We start from the raw sequence: 24610 nt of genomic DNA, 5'->3' as shown, positions 1-24610 counted from the left end.
TTTACCAACCAATCAATAATTTCAGATAACTCAAGCAAAATCAAAACGGTTATCTAGTAGTACAGTGTACCAGTATCCTTCACTGGCCCAGCCTGGTCTATAGGACACCAGTTTTCTAGGGTTAGGGTTAGAGAGATAAAGTCGATTGATGATTATGGGTGGATGCACAGAAAAAATAGGGGACTGACTAAATGGAGGTCTAGTTACAGCGGCAAGCTGTTTCCATTTACAAAAGCCACTCAATTATTTATGAGAGAAAAGAACACACAAGCTGCTGCTCACATTAACACATGGTGAAGGCCATACCTTGGTTGCGTATAAAAAATGTTCCTGGATACAAAGTCAATAATTGACCTTCAAGCATACAAATTTAACAGACCAAAATATATTTCAACAGGCAATAAAGAACTGCATAAGACAACGTGCCATTTAACAAAACTAATTATTACATCTCTTTAAATCTTTTCTTTTTTCTTGCTTGCTTTGTGATGGCATAAAGATAGGATGATGAGACTGTTTCAAAAATAGTTTAAAATAAACAGTATAAATAGTTTTTCGTTGTGACAGAAATTCGTGTCACATTACCATTAAATCAGAACACAGAAAACAAAGTGAAAGGATTTCAAGCAGACAGCAGATTAAACCTGCTCAATTCAAAATACATTACTTATAAAACTATTTACTGAGGAGGTGCAAGGGACAAATGTCCTCATAACTGTCATATTTTGTCCTTGTTTAGTTTTGTTATTTTCCTTACCACGCAAACATGGGCTGACACCCTAAGAAACCCTATTGAGCTTCTAGCCTGCTTAATCTCAAATAACAGAAATCATATTTCCATCACAAGGTCAGACCGGGTCTCTTGTGTCATTAAAACTGGGGTCATATGATCACAAATGCCCAAGGCTTCATGTTCTCAGACAACATGGTGGCCTGATGATGTCACTGGAAACCCGCAAGGCATTGTTTGAAACTGAAGCTTGCGTAACGGTGCATCCCAATTAATTTCATGATTTCATACACCGAATTAATAAAGCTATTTGTGGGCAGAACTGATGCCAGCAAACATGAATCAGTAAAAAGGTCAACATTTTACCATGAAGGAGGCCTGTGTACATGGGGTTTGCTAAATGATCACAGTCTGCATTGATAGAAGCACTGCGGTTTAAACAAAAGCTTCCATTCACTGCATACACAAAGCTGAAGAGGCAACATTTGATTTAACTCTGGAGAAACACAGCAAGAACAGAAAGGCTATTGAGCTGCATTTCAGTCATTCATGTCAGGAGGCAGTAAAGAATTCGACTTTTCAATGAAATATGGTTACCAAAAGACAAAAGCAGCTCCTCAAACAAAATAATGTCTGCTCTGAACAAACATAACTAAGACAGTAAGCTGATTACAAGGTGTGTGTTGGTAGCCCACATCAGCCCTGCGGCAGGCGGGAAATGATCCTGGAAAGTTACTACAGCCTTCCAGCATGAAGCCTCATCCTTCTAAAAAGACTTCAGTCTTGAAAACAAGTATTAACATGTTGTGTATGATTTAAGACAGTTTGATTTTAGAACTTTACAGTAGTCATTAACAAAAGTATAACACAGACAGCAAAAAACATGAACTTTACTTCCTGGTTACAATTCTAATAATTAGTGCAGACATGACTTTCACATTCTGATCATTATAAGTTGGTCCATTCTTTTCTGCCAACCTTGAAATGTCCAGTTAGATCACAAATAACTGAGTAACATCTAATTAGAAAGAAGCACTGTACTTACGCTCTGAAATGTAGCTGACAGCATTTATCAGTAGCTATATGACTTTTGTTAAGCATCTTTGAGTACCTAGAAAAGCGCTATAAAAATTATATGAATTTTTATTATTATTATTATTATTGTTGATCACTTATACCAAGTTTGAAGCCTTGATTGTTTAAATCTGTGCAAGGTTTCTTTCATTTGAATGCAACACTGGTTTTAAGGCTGGTCCTAGCCCAATGGTTCTGGATCATCTTCCAGGTAACCAACATGATCTCACATATTTTCTTACCATCTCCAGCTTTGTACATTTATTGTGATATTCTGTATGTCTACCATTTTGTTTCCCCGTTGTTTCCACCAACCCCTCTGCCAGTTTGTCATTGTCTCCTTCATGTGTTCGTGCTTTCCAGCCTTGTTTTCTTTGCGCTTGCTTTCCCAGTTTTGAACTTTGTTTTGATTGTGGATTTTGTGGATTTGCCCTTATTGGAATTTTCTGCCCTCGCTGACTCGCCTCTTTGTATATGACTTACAACTGTTTATTGTGTCCCGGACTCTCCTCTGCTTTTTACATATATTTTGGTTTCAAATCCCGCCCTTCTTACATGATACTCCCCACTCTCTCCCTGTCCCTGGTTTCAGATTCTATCCAATGTCCTGTCTGAATAAAAGGCATTAAAAGCCCCAATTGTTTGGATAGAGCATGACATATTAAAATACTCATCATCCTCTGCCTGTTATAATTGGTCAAAGGACTTTGTGGAGACTGAAAATGTAGAAGACTACTTAAAGTGTGTAGTTCACTTTTTGAAGATTTGTTGACTTTTTCCTAATTTATTTTCTTTTTATCCCATTTAAAATACTTTTTGAGGTTCTTAAGTATAATGGTTACTTTGAGATGCAAAGATGTAAAAAAAAAAGCCTGAAACTTAAAACAATTTGTGTTAAGGAATCCTTCAAAATCCCCATCCAAGAACGCCTACCTCGTGATCCTCGTTACTTAATTTCCACCACACATGTTTTTTATAATGATTTGTATTAAAAGATGAAAAACAGTGAAGATCAAAAATGAACCATTCGTTGGCTGGTGCACTGTTTGTGACTTTGTAACAGCAAGGACAGCTTTTGGCTATGTATATAAGTACACACACACACACACACACACACACACACACACACATACCCCTTTCAGTAGACTCAGCCTGTCTCCCCTCAAGAGGACACTACCATGGAAACATAGCACAAAGGGAGGCCATACGGGCCCCAGAGATCTGGGTCGGAATACCAATAGCACAGTGTGGGAAAGAATCAGGCAAAATTGCTTGTGACTGCTTGCAGACTTCATTATCTGCCAAGCATCCCCCTGTACTTGGTCCTACACAAGAAAAAGTATGGCTTCATTCATTTAACGAAAAACTATGTTAACTTCTCTAAATCAACCATTTCATTGGATCTGATGGAAGCAGCCTTTGTGTTTTTCAGAGGTAGTGGCTGTGTGCTGGAGGACAGCCATGTAACTGGGGTGAATGGGTAAAGGGGTTTGTGTCGCAGCAACAGAAATGCAATTATAACACATCCCACAAATATTAGTCACAATACTGCGGGGGCACCAAAGGTCTTCAGGGAAGGGGCCAATGAGAAACAGCAAACCAGAAAAAAATAACTGTATACATACGGTTAGCTAACTTCTGCCATGTAGAGAGAGAGGAGCTGATTCTGAAGCAGGCAGAGAGAAAGTGACGGAGCAAGTAAAGAGTTTGGCTGTCTGTTGAGACTGAGGGTGAAATTCACTAAGAATGGATTGTGGCAGCTTATAGCTCCATGAATTGCACAATAATTGCCCCCCGCCATCTGCTCCGTCTCAAGGTCCAATTCACAAAGCATATTGCACTAATGACATCCATGCACAAACATGCCTGTGAAGTTCTGCCCTGTGCAGTTTGCTCTTGTTTTGCGTTTGATTGTGAGGATGAGCCATCAGCTTGTCACCTGCGGCGCAGAGATGCGTCACAGGTGACAAGTCGGAGATCACTTCTGTAAAACTACAGGCGGGTAGGTGACAACTCAGTCAGTCTTTACAGATGTGATATAAGTTTCATTTTTTATGAAAGCGTCATCTCTTGATCGAGACACAAGAAGCAGCTCAACAGGATGATAAAAAACTAATACTGTTCCCAGCCTTGCGTAACAGCTCATTTAAATACACACAAAGAGTTTAGCACATAGATGATGTTAACTGTGCAGGAATGTTTGGGGAGCATTTACCCTTTTTGCTTGCTCTGTAAATTAGACAGTATCTTTCACTCATTTGCACAAGTAAATCAAAAGATGGGCAATACTTTTGTGAATCAGGCCCTGAGTTCCCAATATTCTCCAAAATACTTTATAAGTGCACACCCAGTGGCCTCTATCAAAAGCAAGTAATCCATGGCTGCAGGTGGAAGATCGTCCCTTATTTACTTTCTACAGTGCATCCTAGCTCATCAGCCATGTATTGCCATCTACAGTACCATATGACACCATGAAGACTTCTGTCCACAAGTCTGTATTAAAAGCCACTTTCTCCATACGTTGCAAATCAGCGATTAATTCTGCTGATCTGTCCTCATAGATCGTTTTAACTCTCATAGCTGTTGTTCCCCGAGATGGTAGTTTGTTCTCCGGCTAGACAACGCCCACAACTCGTGGAAGTATCATATAGTAGTATACTATTAATTCATGTGTACAAACAGTGTTCATTAAGGAAGCTTTAAAATGTTACATTATTACTATAAAAGATGCAATTGTGCAAAGACCTTTATCCCACCAGGGAATAAAAGCTGGATCAGATTTGGATGGAACAAAATGATCATTGAAACAAATAGGAGAATATAGAGATATACAATCAGGTGCTTGAATCCCTAATGGAGAGATGTCAGCGGGAGGGGGCTGGCCACAGCGAGCACTCCTGGTTTAAATGAATTGCAAAATTTGGAAAATTGGGAAATGTGTCATACCTGTACACAGTGATGGAACAGAAACGTGGATGAGGACATGCCAACTCATTCAAAAACACGTTACTAAAAACAAAAGGCAATATGAAAATATTCCATCTCATGTCATCTGATGTCTATATGAGCACAAACCATGCTCTCTGTGTATAGTTTCAGATTTTATTATAATGCTGTGAGATGCAAAAGGGGCTTGGCTTATCATCGGTATTTACCGATCTGTGATGTGACAACACTCTGCTTTGTGAGTCCTCTATGATAGCTGCAGGTCTGATGTATGGCAGGTGAAGAGACACACAGCAGGGAGGATAAAATATAACTTAATGTAAACAAAATCATGCCCCTTACTGAAGGACTTGTCTGAGATGCAGACCTGTTTTTTAGGCTCTTTAGAATGTAACTGCTGAGAAATAATCTGTAAAAATGTTGTGTTAAGTATTTTTCTATTGTAATACCACTGCATTGCATATACTGAACACTTTAAAAAAAAAAGAATATGTAGTTTGTTTGTGACAAAATGTGATCTTACTCGGCTTACTTTACCTAAAGCTGCAGAAAGCAGGTATCTTCGCCTCCTCTCCAGTGTAATTAATGACTGTGCAATTGTGGTATTAGCTTAATCTGTGAAAGAAGGCTTTGTGTGCTCATTTGGGTCAAGTGTGAGACCAAGAGCAGTGTTTGGTTACCATGGCAAGCCTTAGTACAGTGCTTTTTCAATGCGGTTGATGGATCAACTTTAAACTATCTGTCAATTTGCAAACCGAACTGCTCGCCTTTGGTTCCAAAAGCTAAACATCCCTACTGGACTGTTCTGCCTCCCTCTCATTTTATACTCTCTCTCCCTGTTTTTCGACTCCATCCACTGTCCTGTCTCTCCAAAAATAACTTTTGGAGAGTTATTTTATATAATAATAACTTTTGTGCAACTTTTTAAAAATAAAAAGTTGCACACCATTTGCTTCTGCTACCTGCTCCTTCAGAAGGTCTCACGGAGCATATTGCCCTTATCATATTCAAGCACTAAAACACTCAAGAAGTGGCCCAGTGCTGAGCAGCTTTCTCTCATTTTGTAACTGAATGTGGAGAGAAGATATCTGCACCTCCATCTGGCTGCATTCTTATTGTTAAGAAGATAAATGATGAACTGGGTAGGAGGGGACACTATTTCCAGTTTATTGGGATGCCTTGCATCCCCTCTGTGCATAACGTTGTCTGACTGTCTCCATACATGTGGATGAAGTGTGCCAATATCTGCCCGGTAAAGCCACTGCCAGCCACAGACTCATTTAACCCCTGATTGTATCAATAATAGTCAATTCAAAGAACAGACTTTATGCAAATATTTTATTTTTAGTAGAGCCCGACTGATTAATCGGCCAGCCGATAATATCGGCCGATATTAGCATATCCTGTGACTATCGGCATTGGCCAATTTTAATCGCAGATATGCGCCGATATAGCTAGATTTATTCACCCATCAAATACAATTAAACTCAAATGAAATGCTATTACACTAGCAGTTATCTTTCACCAGCAGAGCGAGCTATGTGGATTACAACAAGCTGTATCACTCTCTGGAGTGTCAAGCGATGACGCATGTACATGCACAGTGACCATCTTTCTCTGTCTACAAGTATTTGATAACTGCATTTTAGGCATCAAAGTAATACATGTGTAAAATTAGATCTATGTATTTCATAGATCTAAGAAAGATATCGGTATCGGCCCCAAAATACCATATCGGTCTGGCCCTATAGAGGTGGAATAGTTTTCTTGATCACTGTAAAGTTTGCACCTGACATCCCTTATAATAACCATATCCTCATGCAATAAGAACTATCTACTATACACCATATAGAGCTAGAATTAAGCTACTATAGCTGTCAAATAAACAAGCAGCACATAAAGTATATTCTTCTCTGAAATTCAGGCCAGTTTAGCATAAAGTACAAAAACAAAATAATCGTCAAGAGAGGTGCACCTACGTCTGAATTGTAATTTTGTGAAGTACTTCACTACTTGTACTGTTTTAACAGGTAATTTTGCTAATGTTTGTTTTGATGTTTAGTTGTTTAGAGTGGAGCAGATGGAAAGTAGCAGATGCTCTACCAGCTAAAGTGTTCAAACTGCTTCCAAAGCCTCCATCCGAAGAAAAGCTGATAATACCCTCATGTTCATTTGACTTGTCCTCTCTGCGTCTCCACTACGTTGAAGCATCATTTTAACTAACTGCTATAACACCAATATTTTCACACTCATAACAAAAAGCTGTACAACCATAGGTAGAGACAATGGTATAGGGAGTCTGAGAGTCCTTCTGGACGAGTGTCACCTGTCAGACATGATCATTTGAACAAACCTTGAAAAACACTTCACCGCTTTTGAAATGACATCCTGATTAAGTATTTCAACCTCTAACCTTGTAACTGCCATCACATATAATAAATGATGACTGAAATTGTGTCCCAGGCTGGAACTGTGCAAAGTGACAATGAGGGGTAGTTAGAATAAACAAAGTTTTCCATGACATGACAAACCCTTTCCAAATGACTCTGTCCCACAGCCAAGTGAAACTACACAATAATAAGCACAAGCACCATTTAACGAGATGAGAATGCTTACCTGGAAGATAGTGTGGAGGAAATAAACAACACTTAGCATTCTTAAAGAATGTCGAGATTGACAAGCTTACAGCTGTCTTCCCTCTTCTCTCACTTCCCCTTGGAGTTGGCTTCTGCACAGCTCCTGTAGGTCTATAGGTCTGTGAGGCTCCAACCTCACAACCTGTAACTATTTAGAACAGACTTAGGTCTAATTATAAAAAAGAGAGAGAGAAGACAGGAGGGACATAGGGAGGGAGGAGGAAGTCCTGCCAAAGAAGTTACATAACATTTACTTTGTTTTAAAAGAGCTAATATTCTGATTATTAGGGCTGGTTAAAAATATTCATTCATCAATGCGTTGCAATTATCATTTTCCCAATTCAATATCCATTCAGGGAAATCCTGAGACCGATTATTTTCGTAGTAATGGCGCCCCTGTCCACTGGGGGCACTGTGGTTGAGGTGCATTCAGGTCAGGCACAATTGAGCACTTTAGATCATACTGTACTTTAATGTTTTATAGAAGCATATTGATCAATGTCTAATTGAATCGAATCGTGACCCAGGACACAAACATTATACAGTGTCACAGAACTGTCAGTTCATACTTTTATAGGTGTTTTGTGTCTTTGTATGAGAAAAAAAAATTTTTTGGTGTTGCAGGTGACAAACACTCTCCTTAAACAATGCAGCATGGCTTCAGTGACCATCCTGCATACACATTGTACCAGCAACCTTTCCCCACAAACCACCAGCTCAAAGAGGTGAGACCTGCTCCAAAACAGGGTGTCATTGACAACACAAGGTTTTCACAGGTTTCAGGTCAAGCCCCATATATAATTAAAAGCTGTCATCATCTGATTCAGCTTTGCTGCAGTGATGCTGCTGCAGACTAGATTCAAGGAGGCCCACAGGAACCTAAAATACTCACTTTTTGATGACAATGACAACACCATTGGTCTCAATGGATGTAGGGGACAGGGTGATTTTCTAGAATGTTTCTCATTGGTAGACAGGATGGTGGCCTCCACATACACATGACAATGCGTGTGTAGCTTTAACGCGGTAAGCTAGGGATCAGACCTCTCTTTCAAAAGAAGGTTGTTGAAAATGGGCGTTCAAATGGTACTAGCATAGTCTACCAGGGTGGAGGAGTGGGGAATAGTGTTTATTGTGGACCAGCATAACAGGCTGCTTATCTTGTAAGGAAATAAAGTTGAATGGATCATGGGAAAAACACTTCTTATGTGCTTCTTATCACAATAAAAAAATAAAAAAGATTATTGACATTTTAGATTAGATATTTTAAGAAAGAAGAGAGAAGCTAAGAGCTGTATTGTACATGCACTTATCGAAGGAAGGTTGAAAGAGTGTTTCCTTGCCTTCCATAAAGACGCTCATCAACAGTACATGAACTCCAACCCTGCTAGCAGACAGACTTCAATAGCCACCCTATGGTATAGCTAATAGAGACAGACTGCATAAAAATGCTATATAAAGTGTCCATCAGTATCAAATAATACCAATCATACAAATTCAGTCACCACTGATGAAGCAGCGGGAGCTAAGTGGCTGCACGCCGTGGGGATCGAATCTGCACTCTGGTCTATCTGCCAGTTGTCCGAAGCCCAACTACCAAGTAACCAACCACATTTATTTTAAGGTGATTTTTTTGTATTTCCATTTTTGATACTTTTTACTCCACTACATTTCTGAAAAAAAGTTATTGTTCTTTTCCCCACATGGATTAAAAGGCAGTGTAGTTTCTATCAACTTTGTGGAATAAGAGTATTGTTACAAAACACAACAATAAATTATGTGATTTATGAATAGAAGCCCCCAGCAGTAGTATATAAAATAATAAAAATCACATGACATTGTATAGAGATATCTAATTTCTAAATCAATCAATCAGTCTTTATTATCTCTTTTTACTTTACAAAAGATAAATTAAAAGACCATACTCTTAGTTATAGTTATTTAAAAAGAGCAGGTTAAAGACCTTACACTTTGTTACAGTGGCAAGGAACAACTACACAAACGTAGTAAATCACTGTTTGTTATGGTGCTGTAAAAACATTTTAAACTTAATCATTCCTTGTATTTTTTGGTACAGCTTTTCCTTGGAACAGAGTGTTTCTAATTTTCCATTACAAAAGCAAACAGCTATTGAATTGCGATCCTTTGCGTGACCTTTCTTGTCCACCACCGGATTCAGTGATGCTTATTTTATTTAGCAAGCCCAGGTCATTAAACAATCTGCAAAGTGTGAGTTTACAATGTTTTGTTTTGTCTGCACAAGTGCGTCAGTAGGTCCTAAATATTATCTGGTTACCAACAGTTACAGGAGGAAATCATCATGCATTTAATCCCTCATTTGCATAACAAGCACTGCAGAGGCCCAGGCCAACTCTTTAAGAACACTTAAATGCATCAGTGCTTGTGCAAAAGAAACCCCTCAACTTTTCTCCTCCCCTTTCCTCTGCAGGTCCCCACTTCATATAGTGCTTTGCTTCTTAAAACTGAATCATGATGGGGCAGTTACATAACCCACACTTTTATGTTGGTGAATAATAATTTACCACTGGCGGAAGTCCATACTGACGGAAAACTACAGTGACATATACTTTGTCCTATTTTGAAGTCATTTATGTAAGAACTTTCTAAGCAGAAGACACAGATAGATTTAATGGTAAATGTTTTGACAAAGCATTTGTCAAATTTAATGGCTCATAGACATATACTGTGAATTTGACCAAGCTTACTTTTGACAATTTTTACTGAATAGGGCTGTACAATTAATAATATTAATCCCAATCACAAACGCTGCTTGGTTTTGGCTTCACTTTTGGGGGAGCTGGTGGCTTGTCATGTCTGTAAATGTCTCCGTTGTGGGATGAATAAAGGTTGATCTTATCTAATGAGAGCCTATCTTTCAGTGGCAGCTAGGAACAATAAAGATGATTTCATAACAAATTGAAGCATAAAAACACCAACATACAAAAAAATAGTGTTTCTCAATATTTTGGCCATTTTCTAATGCTTTGACCACATTTGTTCATGTAACCTGTTCCCATCTAGATCCATTTTTTCCAATTAAGCAGTGAAATGAAAACACTTTCCCTTTGCTTATGTTCAGACGACATCAGTGCATGTATCCTGTTTCCAGCAAGAGTTTGTTTTTTTCTGTGCAAGCAGTGAAAAGAAGATTTTTTTTAAATACCAAAGAAAGATACAACATATTGTTCATGTTTATCAAGTAGATATGATAAGCAGAGATGTGGTAAAAAGTGTTTTTTTGTTTTTGTTTTTGTGTTTGTGTGCAAAGGTATGCAACCCCTGCGTAAGTCAGTGGTCCACCCCATTCAAAAGAATCTGGATCTGCTCATTTTACTCATTCAGTGGATTAGGTAGACAAGACCGCCCTCAGAAAGGTGATCTATCTCATCAAAAGCATGCAAAGGATTCATTTTAGGTATATTTGTTCACTTGTCTGAGGCACGCCCATTTGTTTTCCCTCTCTTTCTCTCTGTAGCCCACAAATCTGCCTGGAGGGACAGAGAAACCTAAAGAGCAGGGAGCGAAACCACAGGTCCAGAAAAAGAAAAAGTCTGAGTCAGTATGCTCCCTCTGGCTCATTTCATCCTCCTGTTTAAGGAATGCTTTCTTTGGCGCTCTCTCATCCATTCTGCCCGTCTACTGGCCCTCCCTACCCTGTTCTCTTCCTCTTTATTTTCAGCTGCTGGAAGAATTTGGGTTAGAGGTGGATCAAAGTTACCCGGTCAAGCCCCGGCTAACACAAACAAGTGATGTCATGGACATAGAGGATGAGCACACAGTCGTGATCAGAGACAGCATGACTCTGAAAGCACTTCTGCTGACTGGACTGAGTTTTTCCGCAGTTTATTAATACATGTTTAAGTTTTTGGTGAGATTTTTACACATAGCCTGTTTTATAGCACACTTCTAGCTTGTGCAAGTTCATGTTATTTAAAAGGACCATGCTCAGGACCAATTAGGGCAGAATAGATTTTTTTTAAATTTTTTAAAAGGCATTTGGGGTGTGAAAAAAAAAGTACAGAAAGTTTCACCATATGCATGTATTTTTCCTTTTATTTACAGATAAAAAAAAAATGAACAATGGATAATTACAACTGTCACCAAGAGGGTGCTTTCAAAGGCTATCCTTTTTTAGAAAATGATGTGGTTGATTAAACTATTTGAGATTGCTGTCTGTTAAGAGAAGAGTCTTATTTTCTTTCATACCACACACGTTGTGATAATGTAAAAAAAAAAGAGAATGTGATGACCCCGTATTTAGAAATAGAACAGAGACAACATAACAAATAAACTGTGAAATGTCATTGCTTTTGGAAAATGTTATGCCAAATTTTGAATTTGATGCCCATATCAAAGATAGAAGGGGCACGGTTATGTTGACCACTCGGTTGCATCATTTCTTTTCATTTAACAACTCTTTGTAAGCGTTTAAGGAACAGAGTAGACCAATTTCATTTGCAATGATTTACCATTTTTGCTTAATGTAGGATTTCAGCTGTTCATCAGTTCAGGGTCTCCTTTGTCTTATTTTATTCATTCATTCATTTTATTTCATTCTGTTTAAGAAGCACAATTTAGAGGTGTTCTTTCTTTCCACTTAGGCCTACAAAGAACAAACCCTGTATATGGTACAGTATGAATGGTGCTGGATTCGGTTTACTTTTAGGGTTTTGTTGTGTTTGTCCCCCTCCATATTTTGGGAGGGGTTATATCTTGTTAGATAACTTGAATCTGGGTAAGTATTCCTAAAAGGTGAGGGAGCGCAGTCTGTCAGCCTGCAATCTTCTGCAGCGTGCAAACCGGATGTCTAAATCAGTTTTTGTAATAAACAATAAATAAAGAAGGTCATTCTGACTACTTTTCTGCAGTACTTGGAAAGTCAGAGGTCAACATAAAGATGAATGGAAACATGCGAGGACAATGCAGAGACACTTTAAGTTAAATGAAAAGACTGGAGCTTTTTTTAGAGCCTTAGATACAATGAGGGAGCATGGGAAATGGGACAGTCGAGTGTTTCACAGGCATCCATTCCCCTCAGCTTGGCTGGATGTGAAAAGAGATAAATTCCTGGCTATCTCTCGTGTCAACTTACACACTGTGTGTTTAAGCCTGGATGGCAGCCCATCACCCCACAAACCCCCCACTCCACCCACAAACTTCTGAGAGTAATGTGACAGCTCTGCCTGCAACGCTGATTTACTGATGTCTGTGGGTGCATCCGAATTGCAAAGTGCCTACACAAACTGACAGCTACTATCCGTGCTGTATACTTTTAGTATCTACTGTTCAGTAGGCGCACACAGTAGGCAGATATTTGTTCCTTCTTCGTCTGATTCATTCAGGGTGGAAGTGGCGTCACTAGCCCGCCTCATGTTATTGACACTCCAACTCAGATGTGATATGAACGATGGCTCAGAAAATAAAAACTTCAATAAACTTAACATTTGAAAGGCGCGTTAACCGAATAATCTGCAACCATCCCAGTTTTTGGGTTTTTTTTTTTCATCCTCCTCCAATTTTGAGAACCTAAAGAATATACTTTTGTAGCTGAAGTGACTTGGTCTAAATTTAGCAACTGGGCTGAAGAAAAAGTCCCTACTAAGTCCCTTATTGTCAATCATTCAGGATCTATTGCTATGGGTTTTATATTGCTGGGACTAGCTGATGGCAGAGGTTGCTATGTAACTAATCCCATTCAAACGCATTCACACGCCGCCAACGAAGCAGCAGGAGCACTTCGGGGTTAAGTGTCTTGGGTTAGCTGGCTGGGGATCGAACCCTCGACCTTCCGGGTTGAAAGAAGACGACTCTACCAACTGAGCCACAGCCGCCCAGTAGATATTATTTATTTTCTTTTTTTGTAGCGGATAACCATACATAGACCCCGCTATAGATTAAGGGATGTCGGCAACAACAACTGTCACATTGTTTCAGTAATGTCTTTTGTATTTTATCTTAAAGATACTTAAATCAATGGAACCGAGACAAAACAAAATCAGATTCATTTAATTGTGCTAAAATTGATTACATCATAAAAAAACGCTTGAGCTTACCGGCAAGCTGCATAACATGAACTTGAGTTGATCCTCTTAAGAAAAGTCCCAAACTGGCCCTCACACTGATACTGCTGTAATGTGCTTTGGACTGACTCACACTCACATACATTCTTTGCTTCGGCACTTCAAAGTCTTTGTATTAAGTGCATAGATTGCTAATGAGGAAAAATGGTTCTCAGCGGCTATTTCGGGAAACTGGTAGTCAACACAGAAAGCCAAATTCAGGTTCATGTGATTGTGCAGAGAAGGAAAAGAGGGTCCTTGTTTGTTGTCAGAATTAAAGTATTTCACAACCAAAAACAGACCATTTCATAGCTAAACAACGGTTTGTTACAAAAGAATAAGTTGGTCTAAAAGTTGCTTCATTTAACTGATACAATTTGATTCCTTTTGTAAATACACAAGCTGTTACTCAAAAGTGTAAGGTCAACTCAGAAGGAGTCTATGTGCTAGTTAACACTGTGTACTTATTGTCCACAGCAGCAATGTGTAGTCTGCAAATTGGCATCCATTAATGAAAACAGCAAATAAAAACATTGACTGGTCTTTAAACATCACAGGTTCTGATGTCGCCCTGGCAGCTTTGAAGGGCGAAAGCACTTTTGAATACATCCAAACACACACACTGTGAGTGTGTCCACTATAAAAGAAGGCCCACATTCACAAGGAGAAACTGCTGAAACACATTTCAGTTTTTCATATGACCAAACATTTTTTTGACTCAAACTATTTTCTTCTACTATTAAAAAATGACCTCAAGAGAAAACATTTTTTTCAACTGATGAAGAAAACTGGGTTCTTGTCTTGATAATAAAAACTTAACAACAGTCCCACCAAAAGTTCTCAAACTACAGGTTGCATTCAAATTCAACCATTCAACTGGACTCATTTATCTAGCATGATCATGCTAAATCAAATGTCTTTGTCTCACCACTGTTTTGAACTGTGGACTATTAGTATATTTTTCTGTTGTTTCTTTAATGTTACCCAACAGTTCAGCTGTATTTGTAGATGTTAAATAGCAGCAAAGTACTGATTTTTTCAGCCTTTTTATTAACATGTTTCATCTGCTTCTAGTACAGTACGGATATATCTTTGCAATTTTGTATCTTGTCTTTCCCTTCTCGTGCTTTTACTCTTGTTTTTACTGACCTTGTTTTACTGATTGGTGGTATATAAGAGCTTTTTAATTTAGTATTGAGAACTGTTGTCACCTCATCACGTTTTGTCCTGTGCTGCAGGTACAAATAAAGCTACCTTACACCTTAGAACAGTATAATACTGTAACCGCAAAAAGCAACAACAAAAAAGAAGAACAGATCATACTGCCCACCACTAGTATAGCTCCGGTTTGTACGGCAATCCTAAAGTTTGCCAGATGGTTCGAAAACATTTTTTTGACTAGTAATCGGTCAAAATTACAAAACTGTTTAAAGAAATGACCTCTCTAAAGTTATGCTGCATTTGTATTCTCTGTTGGTTGGTCCACACAATTGTCAAACGTTTCTACTAAGCCTAAGAGGGTCAAATCACTTCGCATTTGTGGTGAGATTTCCAAATGTTTGGTCCCATCTAAGCTTAAGCATCAGAAGCATCTGTAGCAGCTGCAAGTGCAGACAGCTCCCACAGTTCTATTACTGCTTTGTGCTGTGGTTTCGGAGCTCCACAGTATAACAGACTAACTCCTTGTAGGTCTGTAAATTATAGAGGTGGCTCCTCACAGCATTTCCCTCACTTTGTTCTCAGCGTATGAAATTAAGGTTTTTCATTTTTTTGGCACAAACAGCTCCAGTCTTCATGGTAGTCTGACAGGCGGTCTGCATGACCTGGTATATTCTGGTTCAGGTTGGAGTCACAGTACTGGAAGGGATTTCTGTCCCTTGCAGTGCAATGTAGAGGTAGACCTTATTACAAAAAGGGGTGCAAGGGATTTTAAAGGCTCATAAAGTAACTTCTGATTGACTACACTTTGAGCTCTGTAGTTGGCTTTCTAATAATATCACTGAACAATCGTCATCATTGATTAATTACCATATCAAATAACAAATACTCAGTACAACTACAACATAAGAAGCCTTAGTTGCCATGTGGTTTTCACTTCATGGAGAACATACTACTGTGCATCTTTAAAATGCAGATAAAGAAACACTAATTAGACATACTGGACGGCCTTAAATTACTAATGAGACTAGGCTTCCACTTCCTGTAAATGATACTGTTCGTCTAATGTTAAACCCAGATTCCTGGATTTGTATTCACACAGATGTTTATGGCCAAAGGCGCTAAACAAGCTAAAGCATTCCATTGCTCCATCCAAACATGGAAACCATTACAACCAGTGCTTTTGCCAAAAGTCAGGACAGACAACAGAGTGTGACAAATGTCCTAAATGTGTAGACAATATAGCAAACAAACAAGCAAAAACATTAGCATAGTTTATCTCAAGAGAGGATTTAGGAAATTGGTTAGACTTTTGTAAATGTTTTCTGAAAGAAAGAAAAGTAATCTAAAAGCAGGAATTTTCTATTACCTGATGAGGAGCAGACTGGCATCTGATTTTCTATGGAGAGAAGAAGAAACATTTAGTTTAGGATTCATCTTTTTCAGACTGTTCATCAGGATGTTTTCAATGTTTTCAATAATAAAAAGTGCTGTTGTCAGATTTGGATACACACCAGTAACAGTTCACACCAGTAACAGTAACTAAGACAGACATAAAAAAATAAAAAAAACAATCAAATAAAGAAAAGTTATTCTTACAACCACATCTTCAGCATACTCAAATTCTCCTCTGTCATTTGTTTGGTTATTCAGATCCTCACATTTGATCATATTTTGTAAGTGTAAACAAACATCCTCTCCCAGGTGGTTATGTTTACACCTGTCAGTCGTTTTAGTCCTTTAGAGTAAAAATGAAGTAGGACCTCATTGTCAAAAAAAAACACGTTTTGGCAGGAATATTCCTCTTTGCGTCAGTCTGTTAAGTACGACTCTGAATCACAGCCGCTCTGAAAACATGTGGTGACGGTCTCAGTCCAATTTAAAGTTTCAAAAGCAGTAGATGAAGAATTGTAGCCACATGAAGGCTCAGTTATTAACCGCTGCATGTCTTTAAGATGACGTAACAGGGAAATGTGGTCTTTGATGGTATTTTAATTCCACATGAAAGAAACGTGCAGGTCCTAGACAGAATCAAATTACCACAACAGAAGAATATTCAAAAGAGATTTGATCAACTTTATTGTCCGTCCCAACAGTGACATTTAAATGTCCTTCGACAAGACAAGACAATAAACACAACTTACATTACAAACACTTTTAAAGACACACAAAGTACAGGCATTAAAAGTCTAAAAATGGTCTATAGAACGGGTGGTCAGGAGCAATATGGATCTAAATGTGTTACTCGGCCATGCATCAGGCAGGCAGTAATTAAAGGTAGTGCTTATTAAATATACTGTTGGCAACAATGTTAAAGTGATAAAAGAAAAAAAAATGGCAGGAACGTGAACAGGTCACATCAGAATCAATGAAATAAGGAATCAGGAAAAAAGAGTAAGCGTCAGGACTCTGGCAGACATGACGGTGATGAACGCTGGTTGGAGGGCCCCCAAATTGGACCCCAACAGACTCTAGAATCGCCCCTGGAAATGCAGCCAGAGGAAAATGTGACCTTAATTTAATAAAGACTGATACCTTTACGAGTCCCAAAAAAAATAAATCTGAAATATTAGTTCAGAAAAAGTGTATACACTTGATGTCTGCAGATATGAAAGAAGCATGGATCAGTCTGGCCTGGAACTAAAGCACTTACCCTCTGCTGCTGAGCAAAGAGCAGTCTGCATTCACATCAAGACATGACTTTGCTTGTCGTTGCAGAGAACATGAGACAAGTCCACAGACATTTCACACCTTGTGAGTTGACCCTTTTCCTGACACGCCCTTGTCTTGTGAAGCTTGGTTAATTGTTTTGTCAAGTCAATGTGCAGGCATGTCAACTGGTGAGAGATTATTACTGATCACTGACGCTAGTAAAAAAAAAGAAGATATGGAATAAAAAGAAGTTAACTCTCCTGTAGTTTCTCATTCAAGTTACATATAAATTGACTTTAGTGCTGAAGTCGTATTCACTTTAGTTTTCTTTTAGTGATATTTTGACTACTTTACTGTTCTGTTGCTTTTTGCAAAAGTGGAACTTGTTGCACTGCTTGTTTGTTGCTGGATTTTTTTTTTATTTTTTTTTTTTTGGGGGGGGGGGGTTGCTTATTTTGTATGCCTACTTTTGCTTGGTTTGTGCTTAGAGGATTCACTAAGCTTTCCTTTGTCTAAATTGTGTTTGTGGTGTGATTGTCGCAAGAGGGTGAATTTCCCTTTTTTTTTTTTTTTTTTTTAATCCCAGCGCTGAGAGTTTAACCCTCAGCTTGCATTTTTAATTTCCACTTTGCATGACCACTGTTTCAGCTAAAACTTCAGTTCAACACGTCAAACTTTTACCCCAAGCCCTGTCCCAAACAGATTAGGCCACAGAGTCTATTAAACTATTTGGAAATGTATTAATTATATAACCTAGTTCAAAGCAGCACTGCACCGAGCATGTACAGAATTCAACAGTAGGCTGTCTTGGTTTCTTCTCGCATCATGTTGAGTTTTCACAACTCTGCCTAACTTTGTCTGAACTCTTCTTCTGGAGACAAACAATTTCAAGCTCACCTGGTACCATCGGAGCAGAGCCCAGCAGAGCAGGTGAGCAGCGAGGGTGAACTTGGCGGTCCGGTATCTCTCCGGTAGACAGGTGAGGTACATGAGCAGCTCCGACTGGGCTCCGCTGCTCGGCTCGTCTCTGCGTGCCGCCGCCCCGCTGCTGCTGCTGCTGTCCCCGGTCGGTGCTCTGTTCACACCGGAGCTTTTCATCACTGTTTCTCGCTGCTGTGTGGTGGTGTGTGTGTGTGTGTGTGTGTGTGTGTGTGTGTGTGTGTGGGCACAGGAGACGCTCACCGCTCAACAACAAGAAGCTCAGAGTTGCCTATAGTGCAAAAAAAAGTTCCCCATACTGTCAACTCACGAACAAGAACTCTGTTTCCTAGACACCACAGCTGCTGCACCAGGCTGCCCCGACTTGCAGACGCAATTCTTTTGTTTTGTTTTTTTTTTTTTTTTTTTTCCACATTCAAAGTGGCAGAGTTGTCGAGCCTGCCCCCTTCAAATTCAAGCGGAGTTTCTCGTTGTTGTTGTTGTGCTGTCATTCATCACCAATAGCAATACAGACTCCTCCGGTGAACATGACGGCTAGCTTACAGCGCCCCTCACCGGCTATGATCAGCAACTACACCGAGTTACCTGTTTGTTAGTCCTGCATTATACTGTACATGTAGGCACTGTTGAAATGAAGGCTGCTCTTACATGCCACCTTGACAGCAGTCATATTATGCATAATATTTTGGAATAATGTGTTTGTCAAAATAACATAAAAGTCTTACATTAGGTCTATCTAAACTCAATACGTAGCCTGTTCACTAGATGTGACCCGGTGACAAAGAGCGTCCTCTTATTTCCTGTATTCTCGTATTCTTTTGCTCCATTTTCTCATTACATTTTATTTTATTTTATAACAAAACAACATCAATTAAGCCTGCTGCTTAGTCCATTTTAATGAACGACAATAGGCTACTTGCTGCAAGAATTTCTAGCAAGATAAAAAAAAGGTCTTCATTCACATGGTAGTCGAATGATGCCCATGCAAACATTAAAGCCAGAGAGAAGTTGAATTCCAGAGACTTTTCCTAATGATATAACTGTCCTTAAAGGCATCAGCCTGGTATAGTACCACTGTTAGGAATCTATAGGTACACAAACACACAATAGCCATTTTCACATATGCACTCCGGATAATATCTAGATCATTTCAGGAGGACCGCTCCGGAGACTCTCCTGACCTGGCTGTTCACATATGCTCCTCACAGCTGGAGACTATCCCTGTCAGACGGGAGTAGGGGGGGGGGGTCTCTTAAGGTAAAACGTGACATAAAAAAAACAACACGGAAAAAATAATAGGGGGTCTGGCAGGAGAAACTCCGGGTGAAATCCGAGCGAAAAATTTGGCTGCAGGCGTTCTCATACATACAGCTCCTCCGAGAAATCTCCTGAGTTTTTCAGGAGATTTCTGCAAGTGTGAAAACGGCATAGGAGTTCTATTTGATCAAGATATGTCCTTCAACTCTCACATAAAACACATTTCAAGCCTACTTTCACCTATATGTAATATCTCTAAAATCAGGGTCATTGTTATTATTTTTTATCTGGTAAGTCTCTAAAGACTCTTCAACTTGTCCAACATGTTGCAGCTCGTGTACTGACTAGAATTAGGATAAGGGACCACATTACTCCTGTATAGGCCTCTATTTACTGGCTCCCTATAACATCTAAAACATAACACACTTAGTTGTTACTGCTCATACTACACATACTGTACATTTACCAATATTACTAACATTGTAGCTATAAATCTTTATTGTTGTTGTTGATCTGTTTGTCCCTATCCATCTTCCTGCATCTCCCTCTATCCCATTTTTCAAGCCCAGCACAGTTGGGCAGATGGACTGACTTACATTTTTTTAAAATATTGCCACTGTTACTTTGCTAATGATGGAATAACATTGGATCTTTGAAGATAATTGAACAATGATAACGGCATTTGACCTAAGTAAGGTCTTTTGAAAAGTGTCTTGAGATAACATTTGTTATGAATTGGCGATATACTGTACAAGTAAAGATTGATTGATTGATTGATTGATTGATTGATTGATTGATTGATTGATTGATTGATTGATGGCCTATCTCCTGTATTCACTAGAGCAGAAGACTTTCTCTCTCAGTTTTAAGTATTGTTCACAAATTATTCATTGCACCAATTCCCTGCCTCGGTCTCTGTGTTCTGCACCTCAAAAATAGCACCACTTGCTATGAGACTGATATCAGATACACAAAATTGCCTCTGCAGTGCAAATGAAAGTATGCAAATGAAGCAAGCTATGAATGTAAATGAAAGCTTATATATTTAAGCCATGCCTTATCAAGCAGAGGCTGATCATTCTGAACGAACATGAGACAATCAGCTGAAACATTCATGTGTGGGAAACCTGTAAGAAAATCCACAATAACACCAAATGTGAACTATTCTTTAGTATAGAATTGAATAGCAGCATTTGTTGATTAATGAGAGAACTTAACCAGAGCAAAGACTAAACTGAAACAGAGAACATGTCTCATAGAGAATGACTGATCTGATGATCATGTTGCACTGTGCAGCACCAGGTCACTACAAACATCCTGAAGTGCTTAGAACCAACCTCACATTAACTTGTGCTAGTGCCAAAGTGTCATTTTAACATAACAATGAACGCACAATTAAGAACAATGCAGAGACAGTTGTTAGGGGATTTGAACTTTGTGCAGATCCTCCACTGTTATGTACACCACCTGGAACAAAACAGACACAATAACGCATCATTATATCAAGACAGCTTCACCTATTAGCCTCATACAAAGAGTTTGAGATCACATCATATATTTGAGTATGCTCTGTATACAGTATCTCATCTGGTTAATGGTAAATGACATTCACACTTGCAATCCATACCATGCTAAGTCATGCTTAAGCACGGTACGGGACAACTTTGCTAGTGTGAGTGCGCCCTGAGACTGCTGTGTAAAGTACCCATCAGTATTAACTAATCCCATTCATACAAAAGCACACGTCGCCAAAAAAGCGATCCACAGCCGCCCCATCAACATTTAAACTGACACAGATAATGTCGTTGCTCCATTGCTTTTTTTTATGATTTATTTTTTTGCATTGTAAGAGGAAAGTGGTCTGAGTTTACTAGAAGCACATTTTGGTGCTAGAATCAATAGCTTACATTTTCAAGTCTTTTTTCATTTACATCTTTCTTTCATAGTCATTTCTGCCTGAAGGGATGAAGAATTGTTGAACAATATATGTGATTTGTCTGGCTGCTTTGTTAATGTGTGCAGGCATATTTTGTGACTTATATCGTGTGTAGTTTAAATGTTTTATCTTCTTTCTGTTTTTAGGAATTCAACCTTTACCAGTTCATATGTTAGGTTTTTCAATAAACTGTGCAATTTGACAGAACATGTTTCCCCACTTACCATCCAACTCATGGTCATCCTTGGAGACGAGTAGAAATGACATGCAGAACTGAAATGACTGAGTAAGAAGTTGCAGGAGCTCTTAATGTATTCACCTGATTATGGCACGGGTCAGGAAAGTCACAGATGTTGCGTGAGAAGACGGAACGTATCAACATTTTAACCTCTTCAGGGTAAACGTAGGTGGGCTGGTGGTGATTTCCCTCTTTCACGCCTACTTTGTTTAATTGCTGAAATAAAAGTGACAGGAGGATAATGAGTCAAATGAAGACCTGAGACGATGTTTAAGGCTGTTGCTACACACGACCTGTTCTTAAAGGGGCTGTATGTAACTTTCAAAAATACTGCGTCTGTCTTAAAACTCTAACTATTTAAAATACCTATTCTATTCTATTCACTCAACACAAACTCAATGTCACTTCTGCAATTGGTTGTCACACTGTAAACAATGACAGGCTTATTTTACTAACCCCTTGCACCCCAGAACCCACAGGAAACGCAACATTCATGACATGACAGAGGCATGTGTCATAATCAGACGTTAGCCGATGGCTTCCAAGATTGCGAGAGTACACTGACCAGTTTCCTCTGCAGAAGCCTGTAGACTTTTTTCCGACGGGCGCAGTCACTCTTCAAGCGTTTGGCAACATGGAGCAGCGGTGCTATCCACACAGGAAGTCTGAGGGAAGTAGGTATTAAGGTGTTTGAACGTTTCTAAATCAATACCTTTGAGCTGATGACACCACTGATCACTTCATCATCTGACGCAGATACACTTTCTGTCGTGGTAAATGTGGTAAATGTTGCTGTCTCACAGGCTGCTAACACTATTGTTACTAGGTCCAAGAAACACAATGATAGAGTGACCTTACAGTAAGCTTTGCTAGTTACAGTGACAGGGGTGTTTGGACACAGAGTTAGCTAGGCCAGCTATTGAATCACATCCCCATCCTGGCTATGCAGTCAATGCACACTAAGTCAAAGGACGCAGTTACCCTGAAGAGCGGCAAATAAATGTGTATAAGGAAGAGCAGGAACAGCTTTTAAACGGGTCATAAAAGTACTTGTAAGCTTAAATCAGGCAAGATACCCGGAGAAAACATGCACTAAAACCGTGGTTCTCAACTGTTGGGTCGGGACCCAGAGGTGGGTCGCGGAGCCATCTGCAAAGTTTGCCTGGGAAAAAGAAACGTGTGTAAAAACATCTGTGAAGCGCTTTTTAAACATGTTTGTTTTGTTCACTTTCGCGCTTCTGTCACTGATGTCCAACGTGCACAATTTTTCAGTAAATCAATCTGATTTGTCCGAAAATATTAGAAATTTGGGTCCCGATTTTTCACCGAGGAGATGGTGGTGGGTCCTGAGGCTAGACGAGTTGAGAACCACGGCACTAAAACATACCGCAGTTGTGTTGAATCTCTTTTTCTGTGATTTTGTAGAGACTTTTATTTTCTTTTTTTTTTGCAATGGATATTTTGGCTGGGATTGTGCCACAGTCATGTTCTTTTTGACTTTTTAATTAGTGCACCAGAATAACTCCTTTACTTTTTTTAACCTTTCATGACAACTTCATTCAGCTTAGCTCTTGACTAATGGTTGTATTCCATCATTATCTTCTCAAATCATGTTGTTTTAGAATCTGTACATGTGATGAACTGTGGTAGACTTGAAGAAGTGAAATGGTCTCTTGACTGGAGGGTGGTACACTTAAGGGAAACATTAAACTTACCCAAATGAATGGCAGCGTTCAACATACACATCCATGAGAGGGTTCATGGAGGGAAGCAAGGTCTGTGAAACAAAACACAGGGTTTTTTGAAATGCATGTAACATGTATATCTATATATATATATATATATACAGTATATGTACTATATATTGAATTGTCAAAGAAACACTGAAATGATGGGAACAAGTGTCATAGTACTAATGTTAAGAAGCTTGTGGGTAATTGTATTTTTTTTTTTTTCAGTTGACATAATTATATGACAGAAACATTCATCGGATGCTTCCTGACAAACAAAATGACTGACCACTTACTTATTGGTGTTTTTACGCGTTGGTTTGCCATTATCTATGACATCATTTTTAACCAGCTACCTTTTATCCTTTAAAAGTTCATCCAAAAAAAGTCCAGTCTTAGTGAGAGAAAATAAACACAGTTGTAAGTTGAGTAGTTTTTCCTTGAGTCAAGTCCACAGTAATCAGATTCCTAACTCAAGTCAAAGTCACATAAGTTTGAAATATCAATGAAAAAACAGCATTTTTGGAGACATGGTAACAGGAACATATATTTTGACTTGATCAAACAAGACTAATACCTTTTTACTAATTTATTAATTAACTCATTGTTTCAGCACTTACTCCTAATGGTCATTACAGTCCTAACTAAAAAGATGACAGAGGTGTTTCATCTGAAACTTCAGAAAACTTGAATTGGTTTCAACAATCATCAGTTGAGTTGCAGTCAGGTTAATTGGTGTTAATATGTTTTTACTAAGATCACCACACTTTGTTTATAACTTAACAACATAGTGTTACAACATGTGTAAACCTACAGAATGAAAGTCAATCACTATACAATATAAGACTGGTTTTATGTTAGCTGTTTAGTAACCTCTGTTATATTCACTAAACGTTACAAGGAGAATTGAGATTTTGATCTGCTTATTTCATTTTATCCCCAATTAATAATTTAATTAGGCCTTGCATATATGTGCATGGCTCCTTACCCTGTGTTAGTAATGGGACATTATTCATATTTCTCAAGTGGATTCAATACATCATGTTAGCAAGGGGGAACTTGCACCACATAGCATCGTGTCTACTTTGCAGAGGTAGCCACTTTTTTTTTTATTCAGGCGACTTTGTGCAAAGACCAGACAAACCGTCTGCACTTATTCTCGCTCTTTTTTTATCTGCAAAATGGATTGATAAACTGATCTGAGGAAATGATTTCTTTAATTTTAGCGCACTTG

At 38.8% G+C, this 24610-nt stretch overlaps 1 protein-coding gene across 2 annotated transcripts in view; it reads right to left on the bottom strand.

The window, feature by feature from the left end:
* Positions 1 to 18510, bottom strand: part of arhgef4 (Rho guanine nucleotide exchange factor (GEF) 4) — a 78518-nt gene extending 60008 nt beyond the window's left edge. Inside the window, exons 1-2 of one of the 2 annotated variants that reach the window (XM_061064019.1) lie at positions 18174 to 18510; positions 15994 to 16023 (exon numbers count right to left, since the gene is read on the bottom strand). In XM_061064019.1, the coding sequence (XP_060920002.1) occupies positions 15994 to 16023; positions 18174 to 18374 (231 nt within the window). In that variant the 5' untranslated portion in view covers positions 18375 to 18510. The remainder of the gene's footprint in view (positions 1 to 15993; positions 16024 to 18173) is intronic. The other variant, XM_061064020.1, reaches the window with a different exon arrangement.
* Between the last annotated feature and the right edge of the window lie 6100 nt (positions 18511 to 24610).

Source organism: Labrus mixtus, chromosome 19 (genome assembly GCF_963584025.1).
Source record: "Labrus mixtus chromosome 19, fLabMix1.1, whole genome shotgun sequence".
Classification (NCBI taxonomy): domain Eukaryota; kingdom Metazoa; phylum Chordata; class Actinopteri; order Labriformes; family Labridae; genus Labrus; species Labrus mixtus.
Note: the sequence above shows the minus strand (reverse complement) of the source record. Positions and strands in the feature narration are given on the sequence as shown.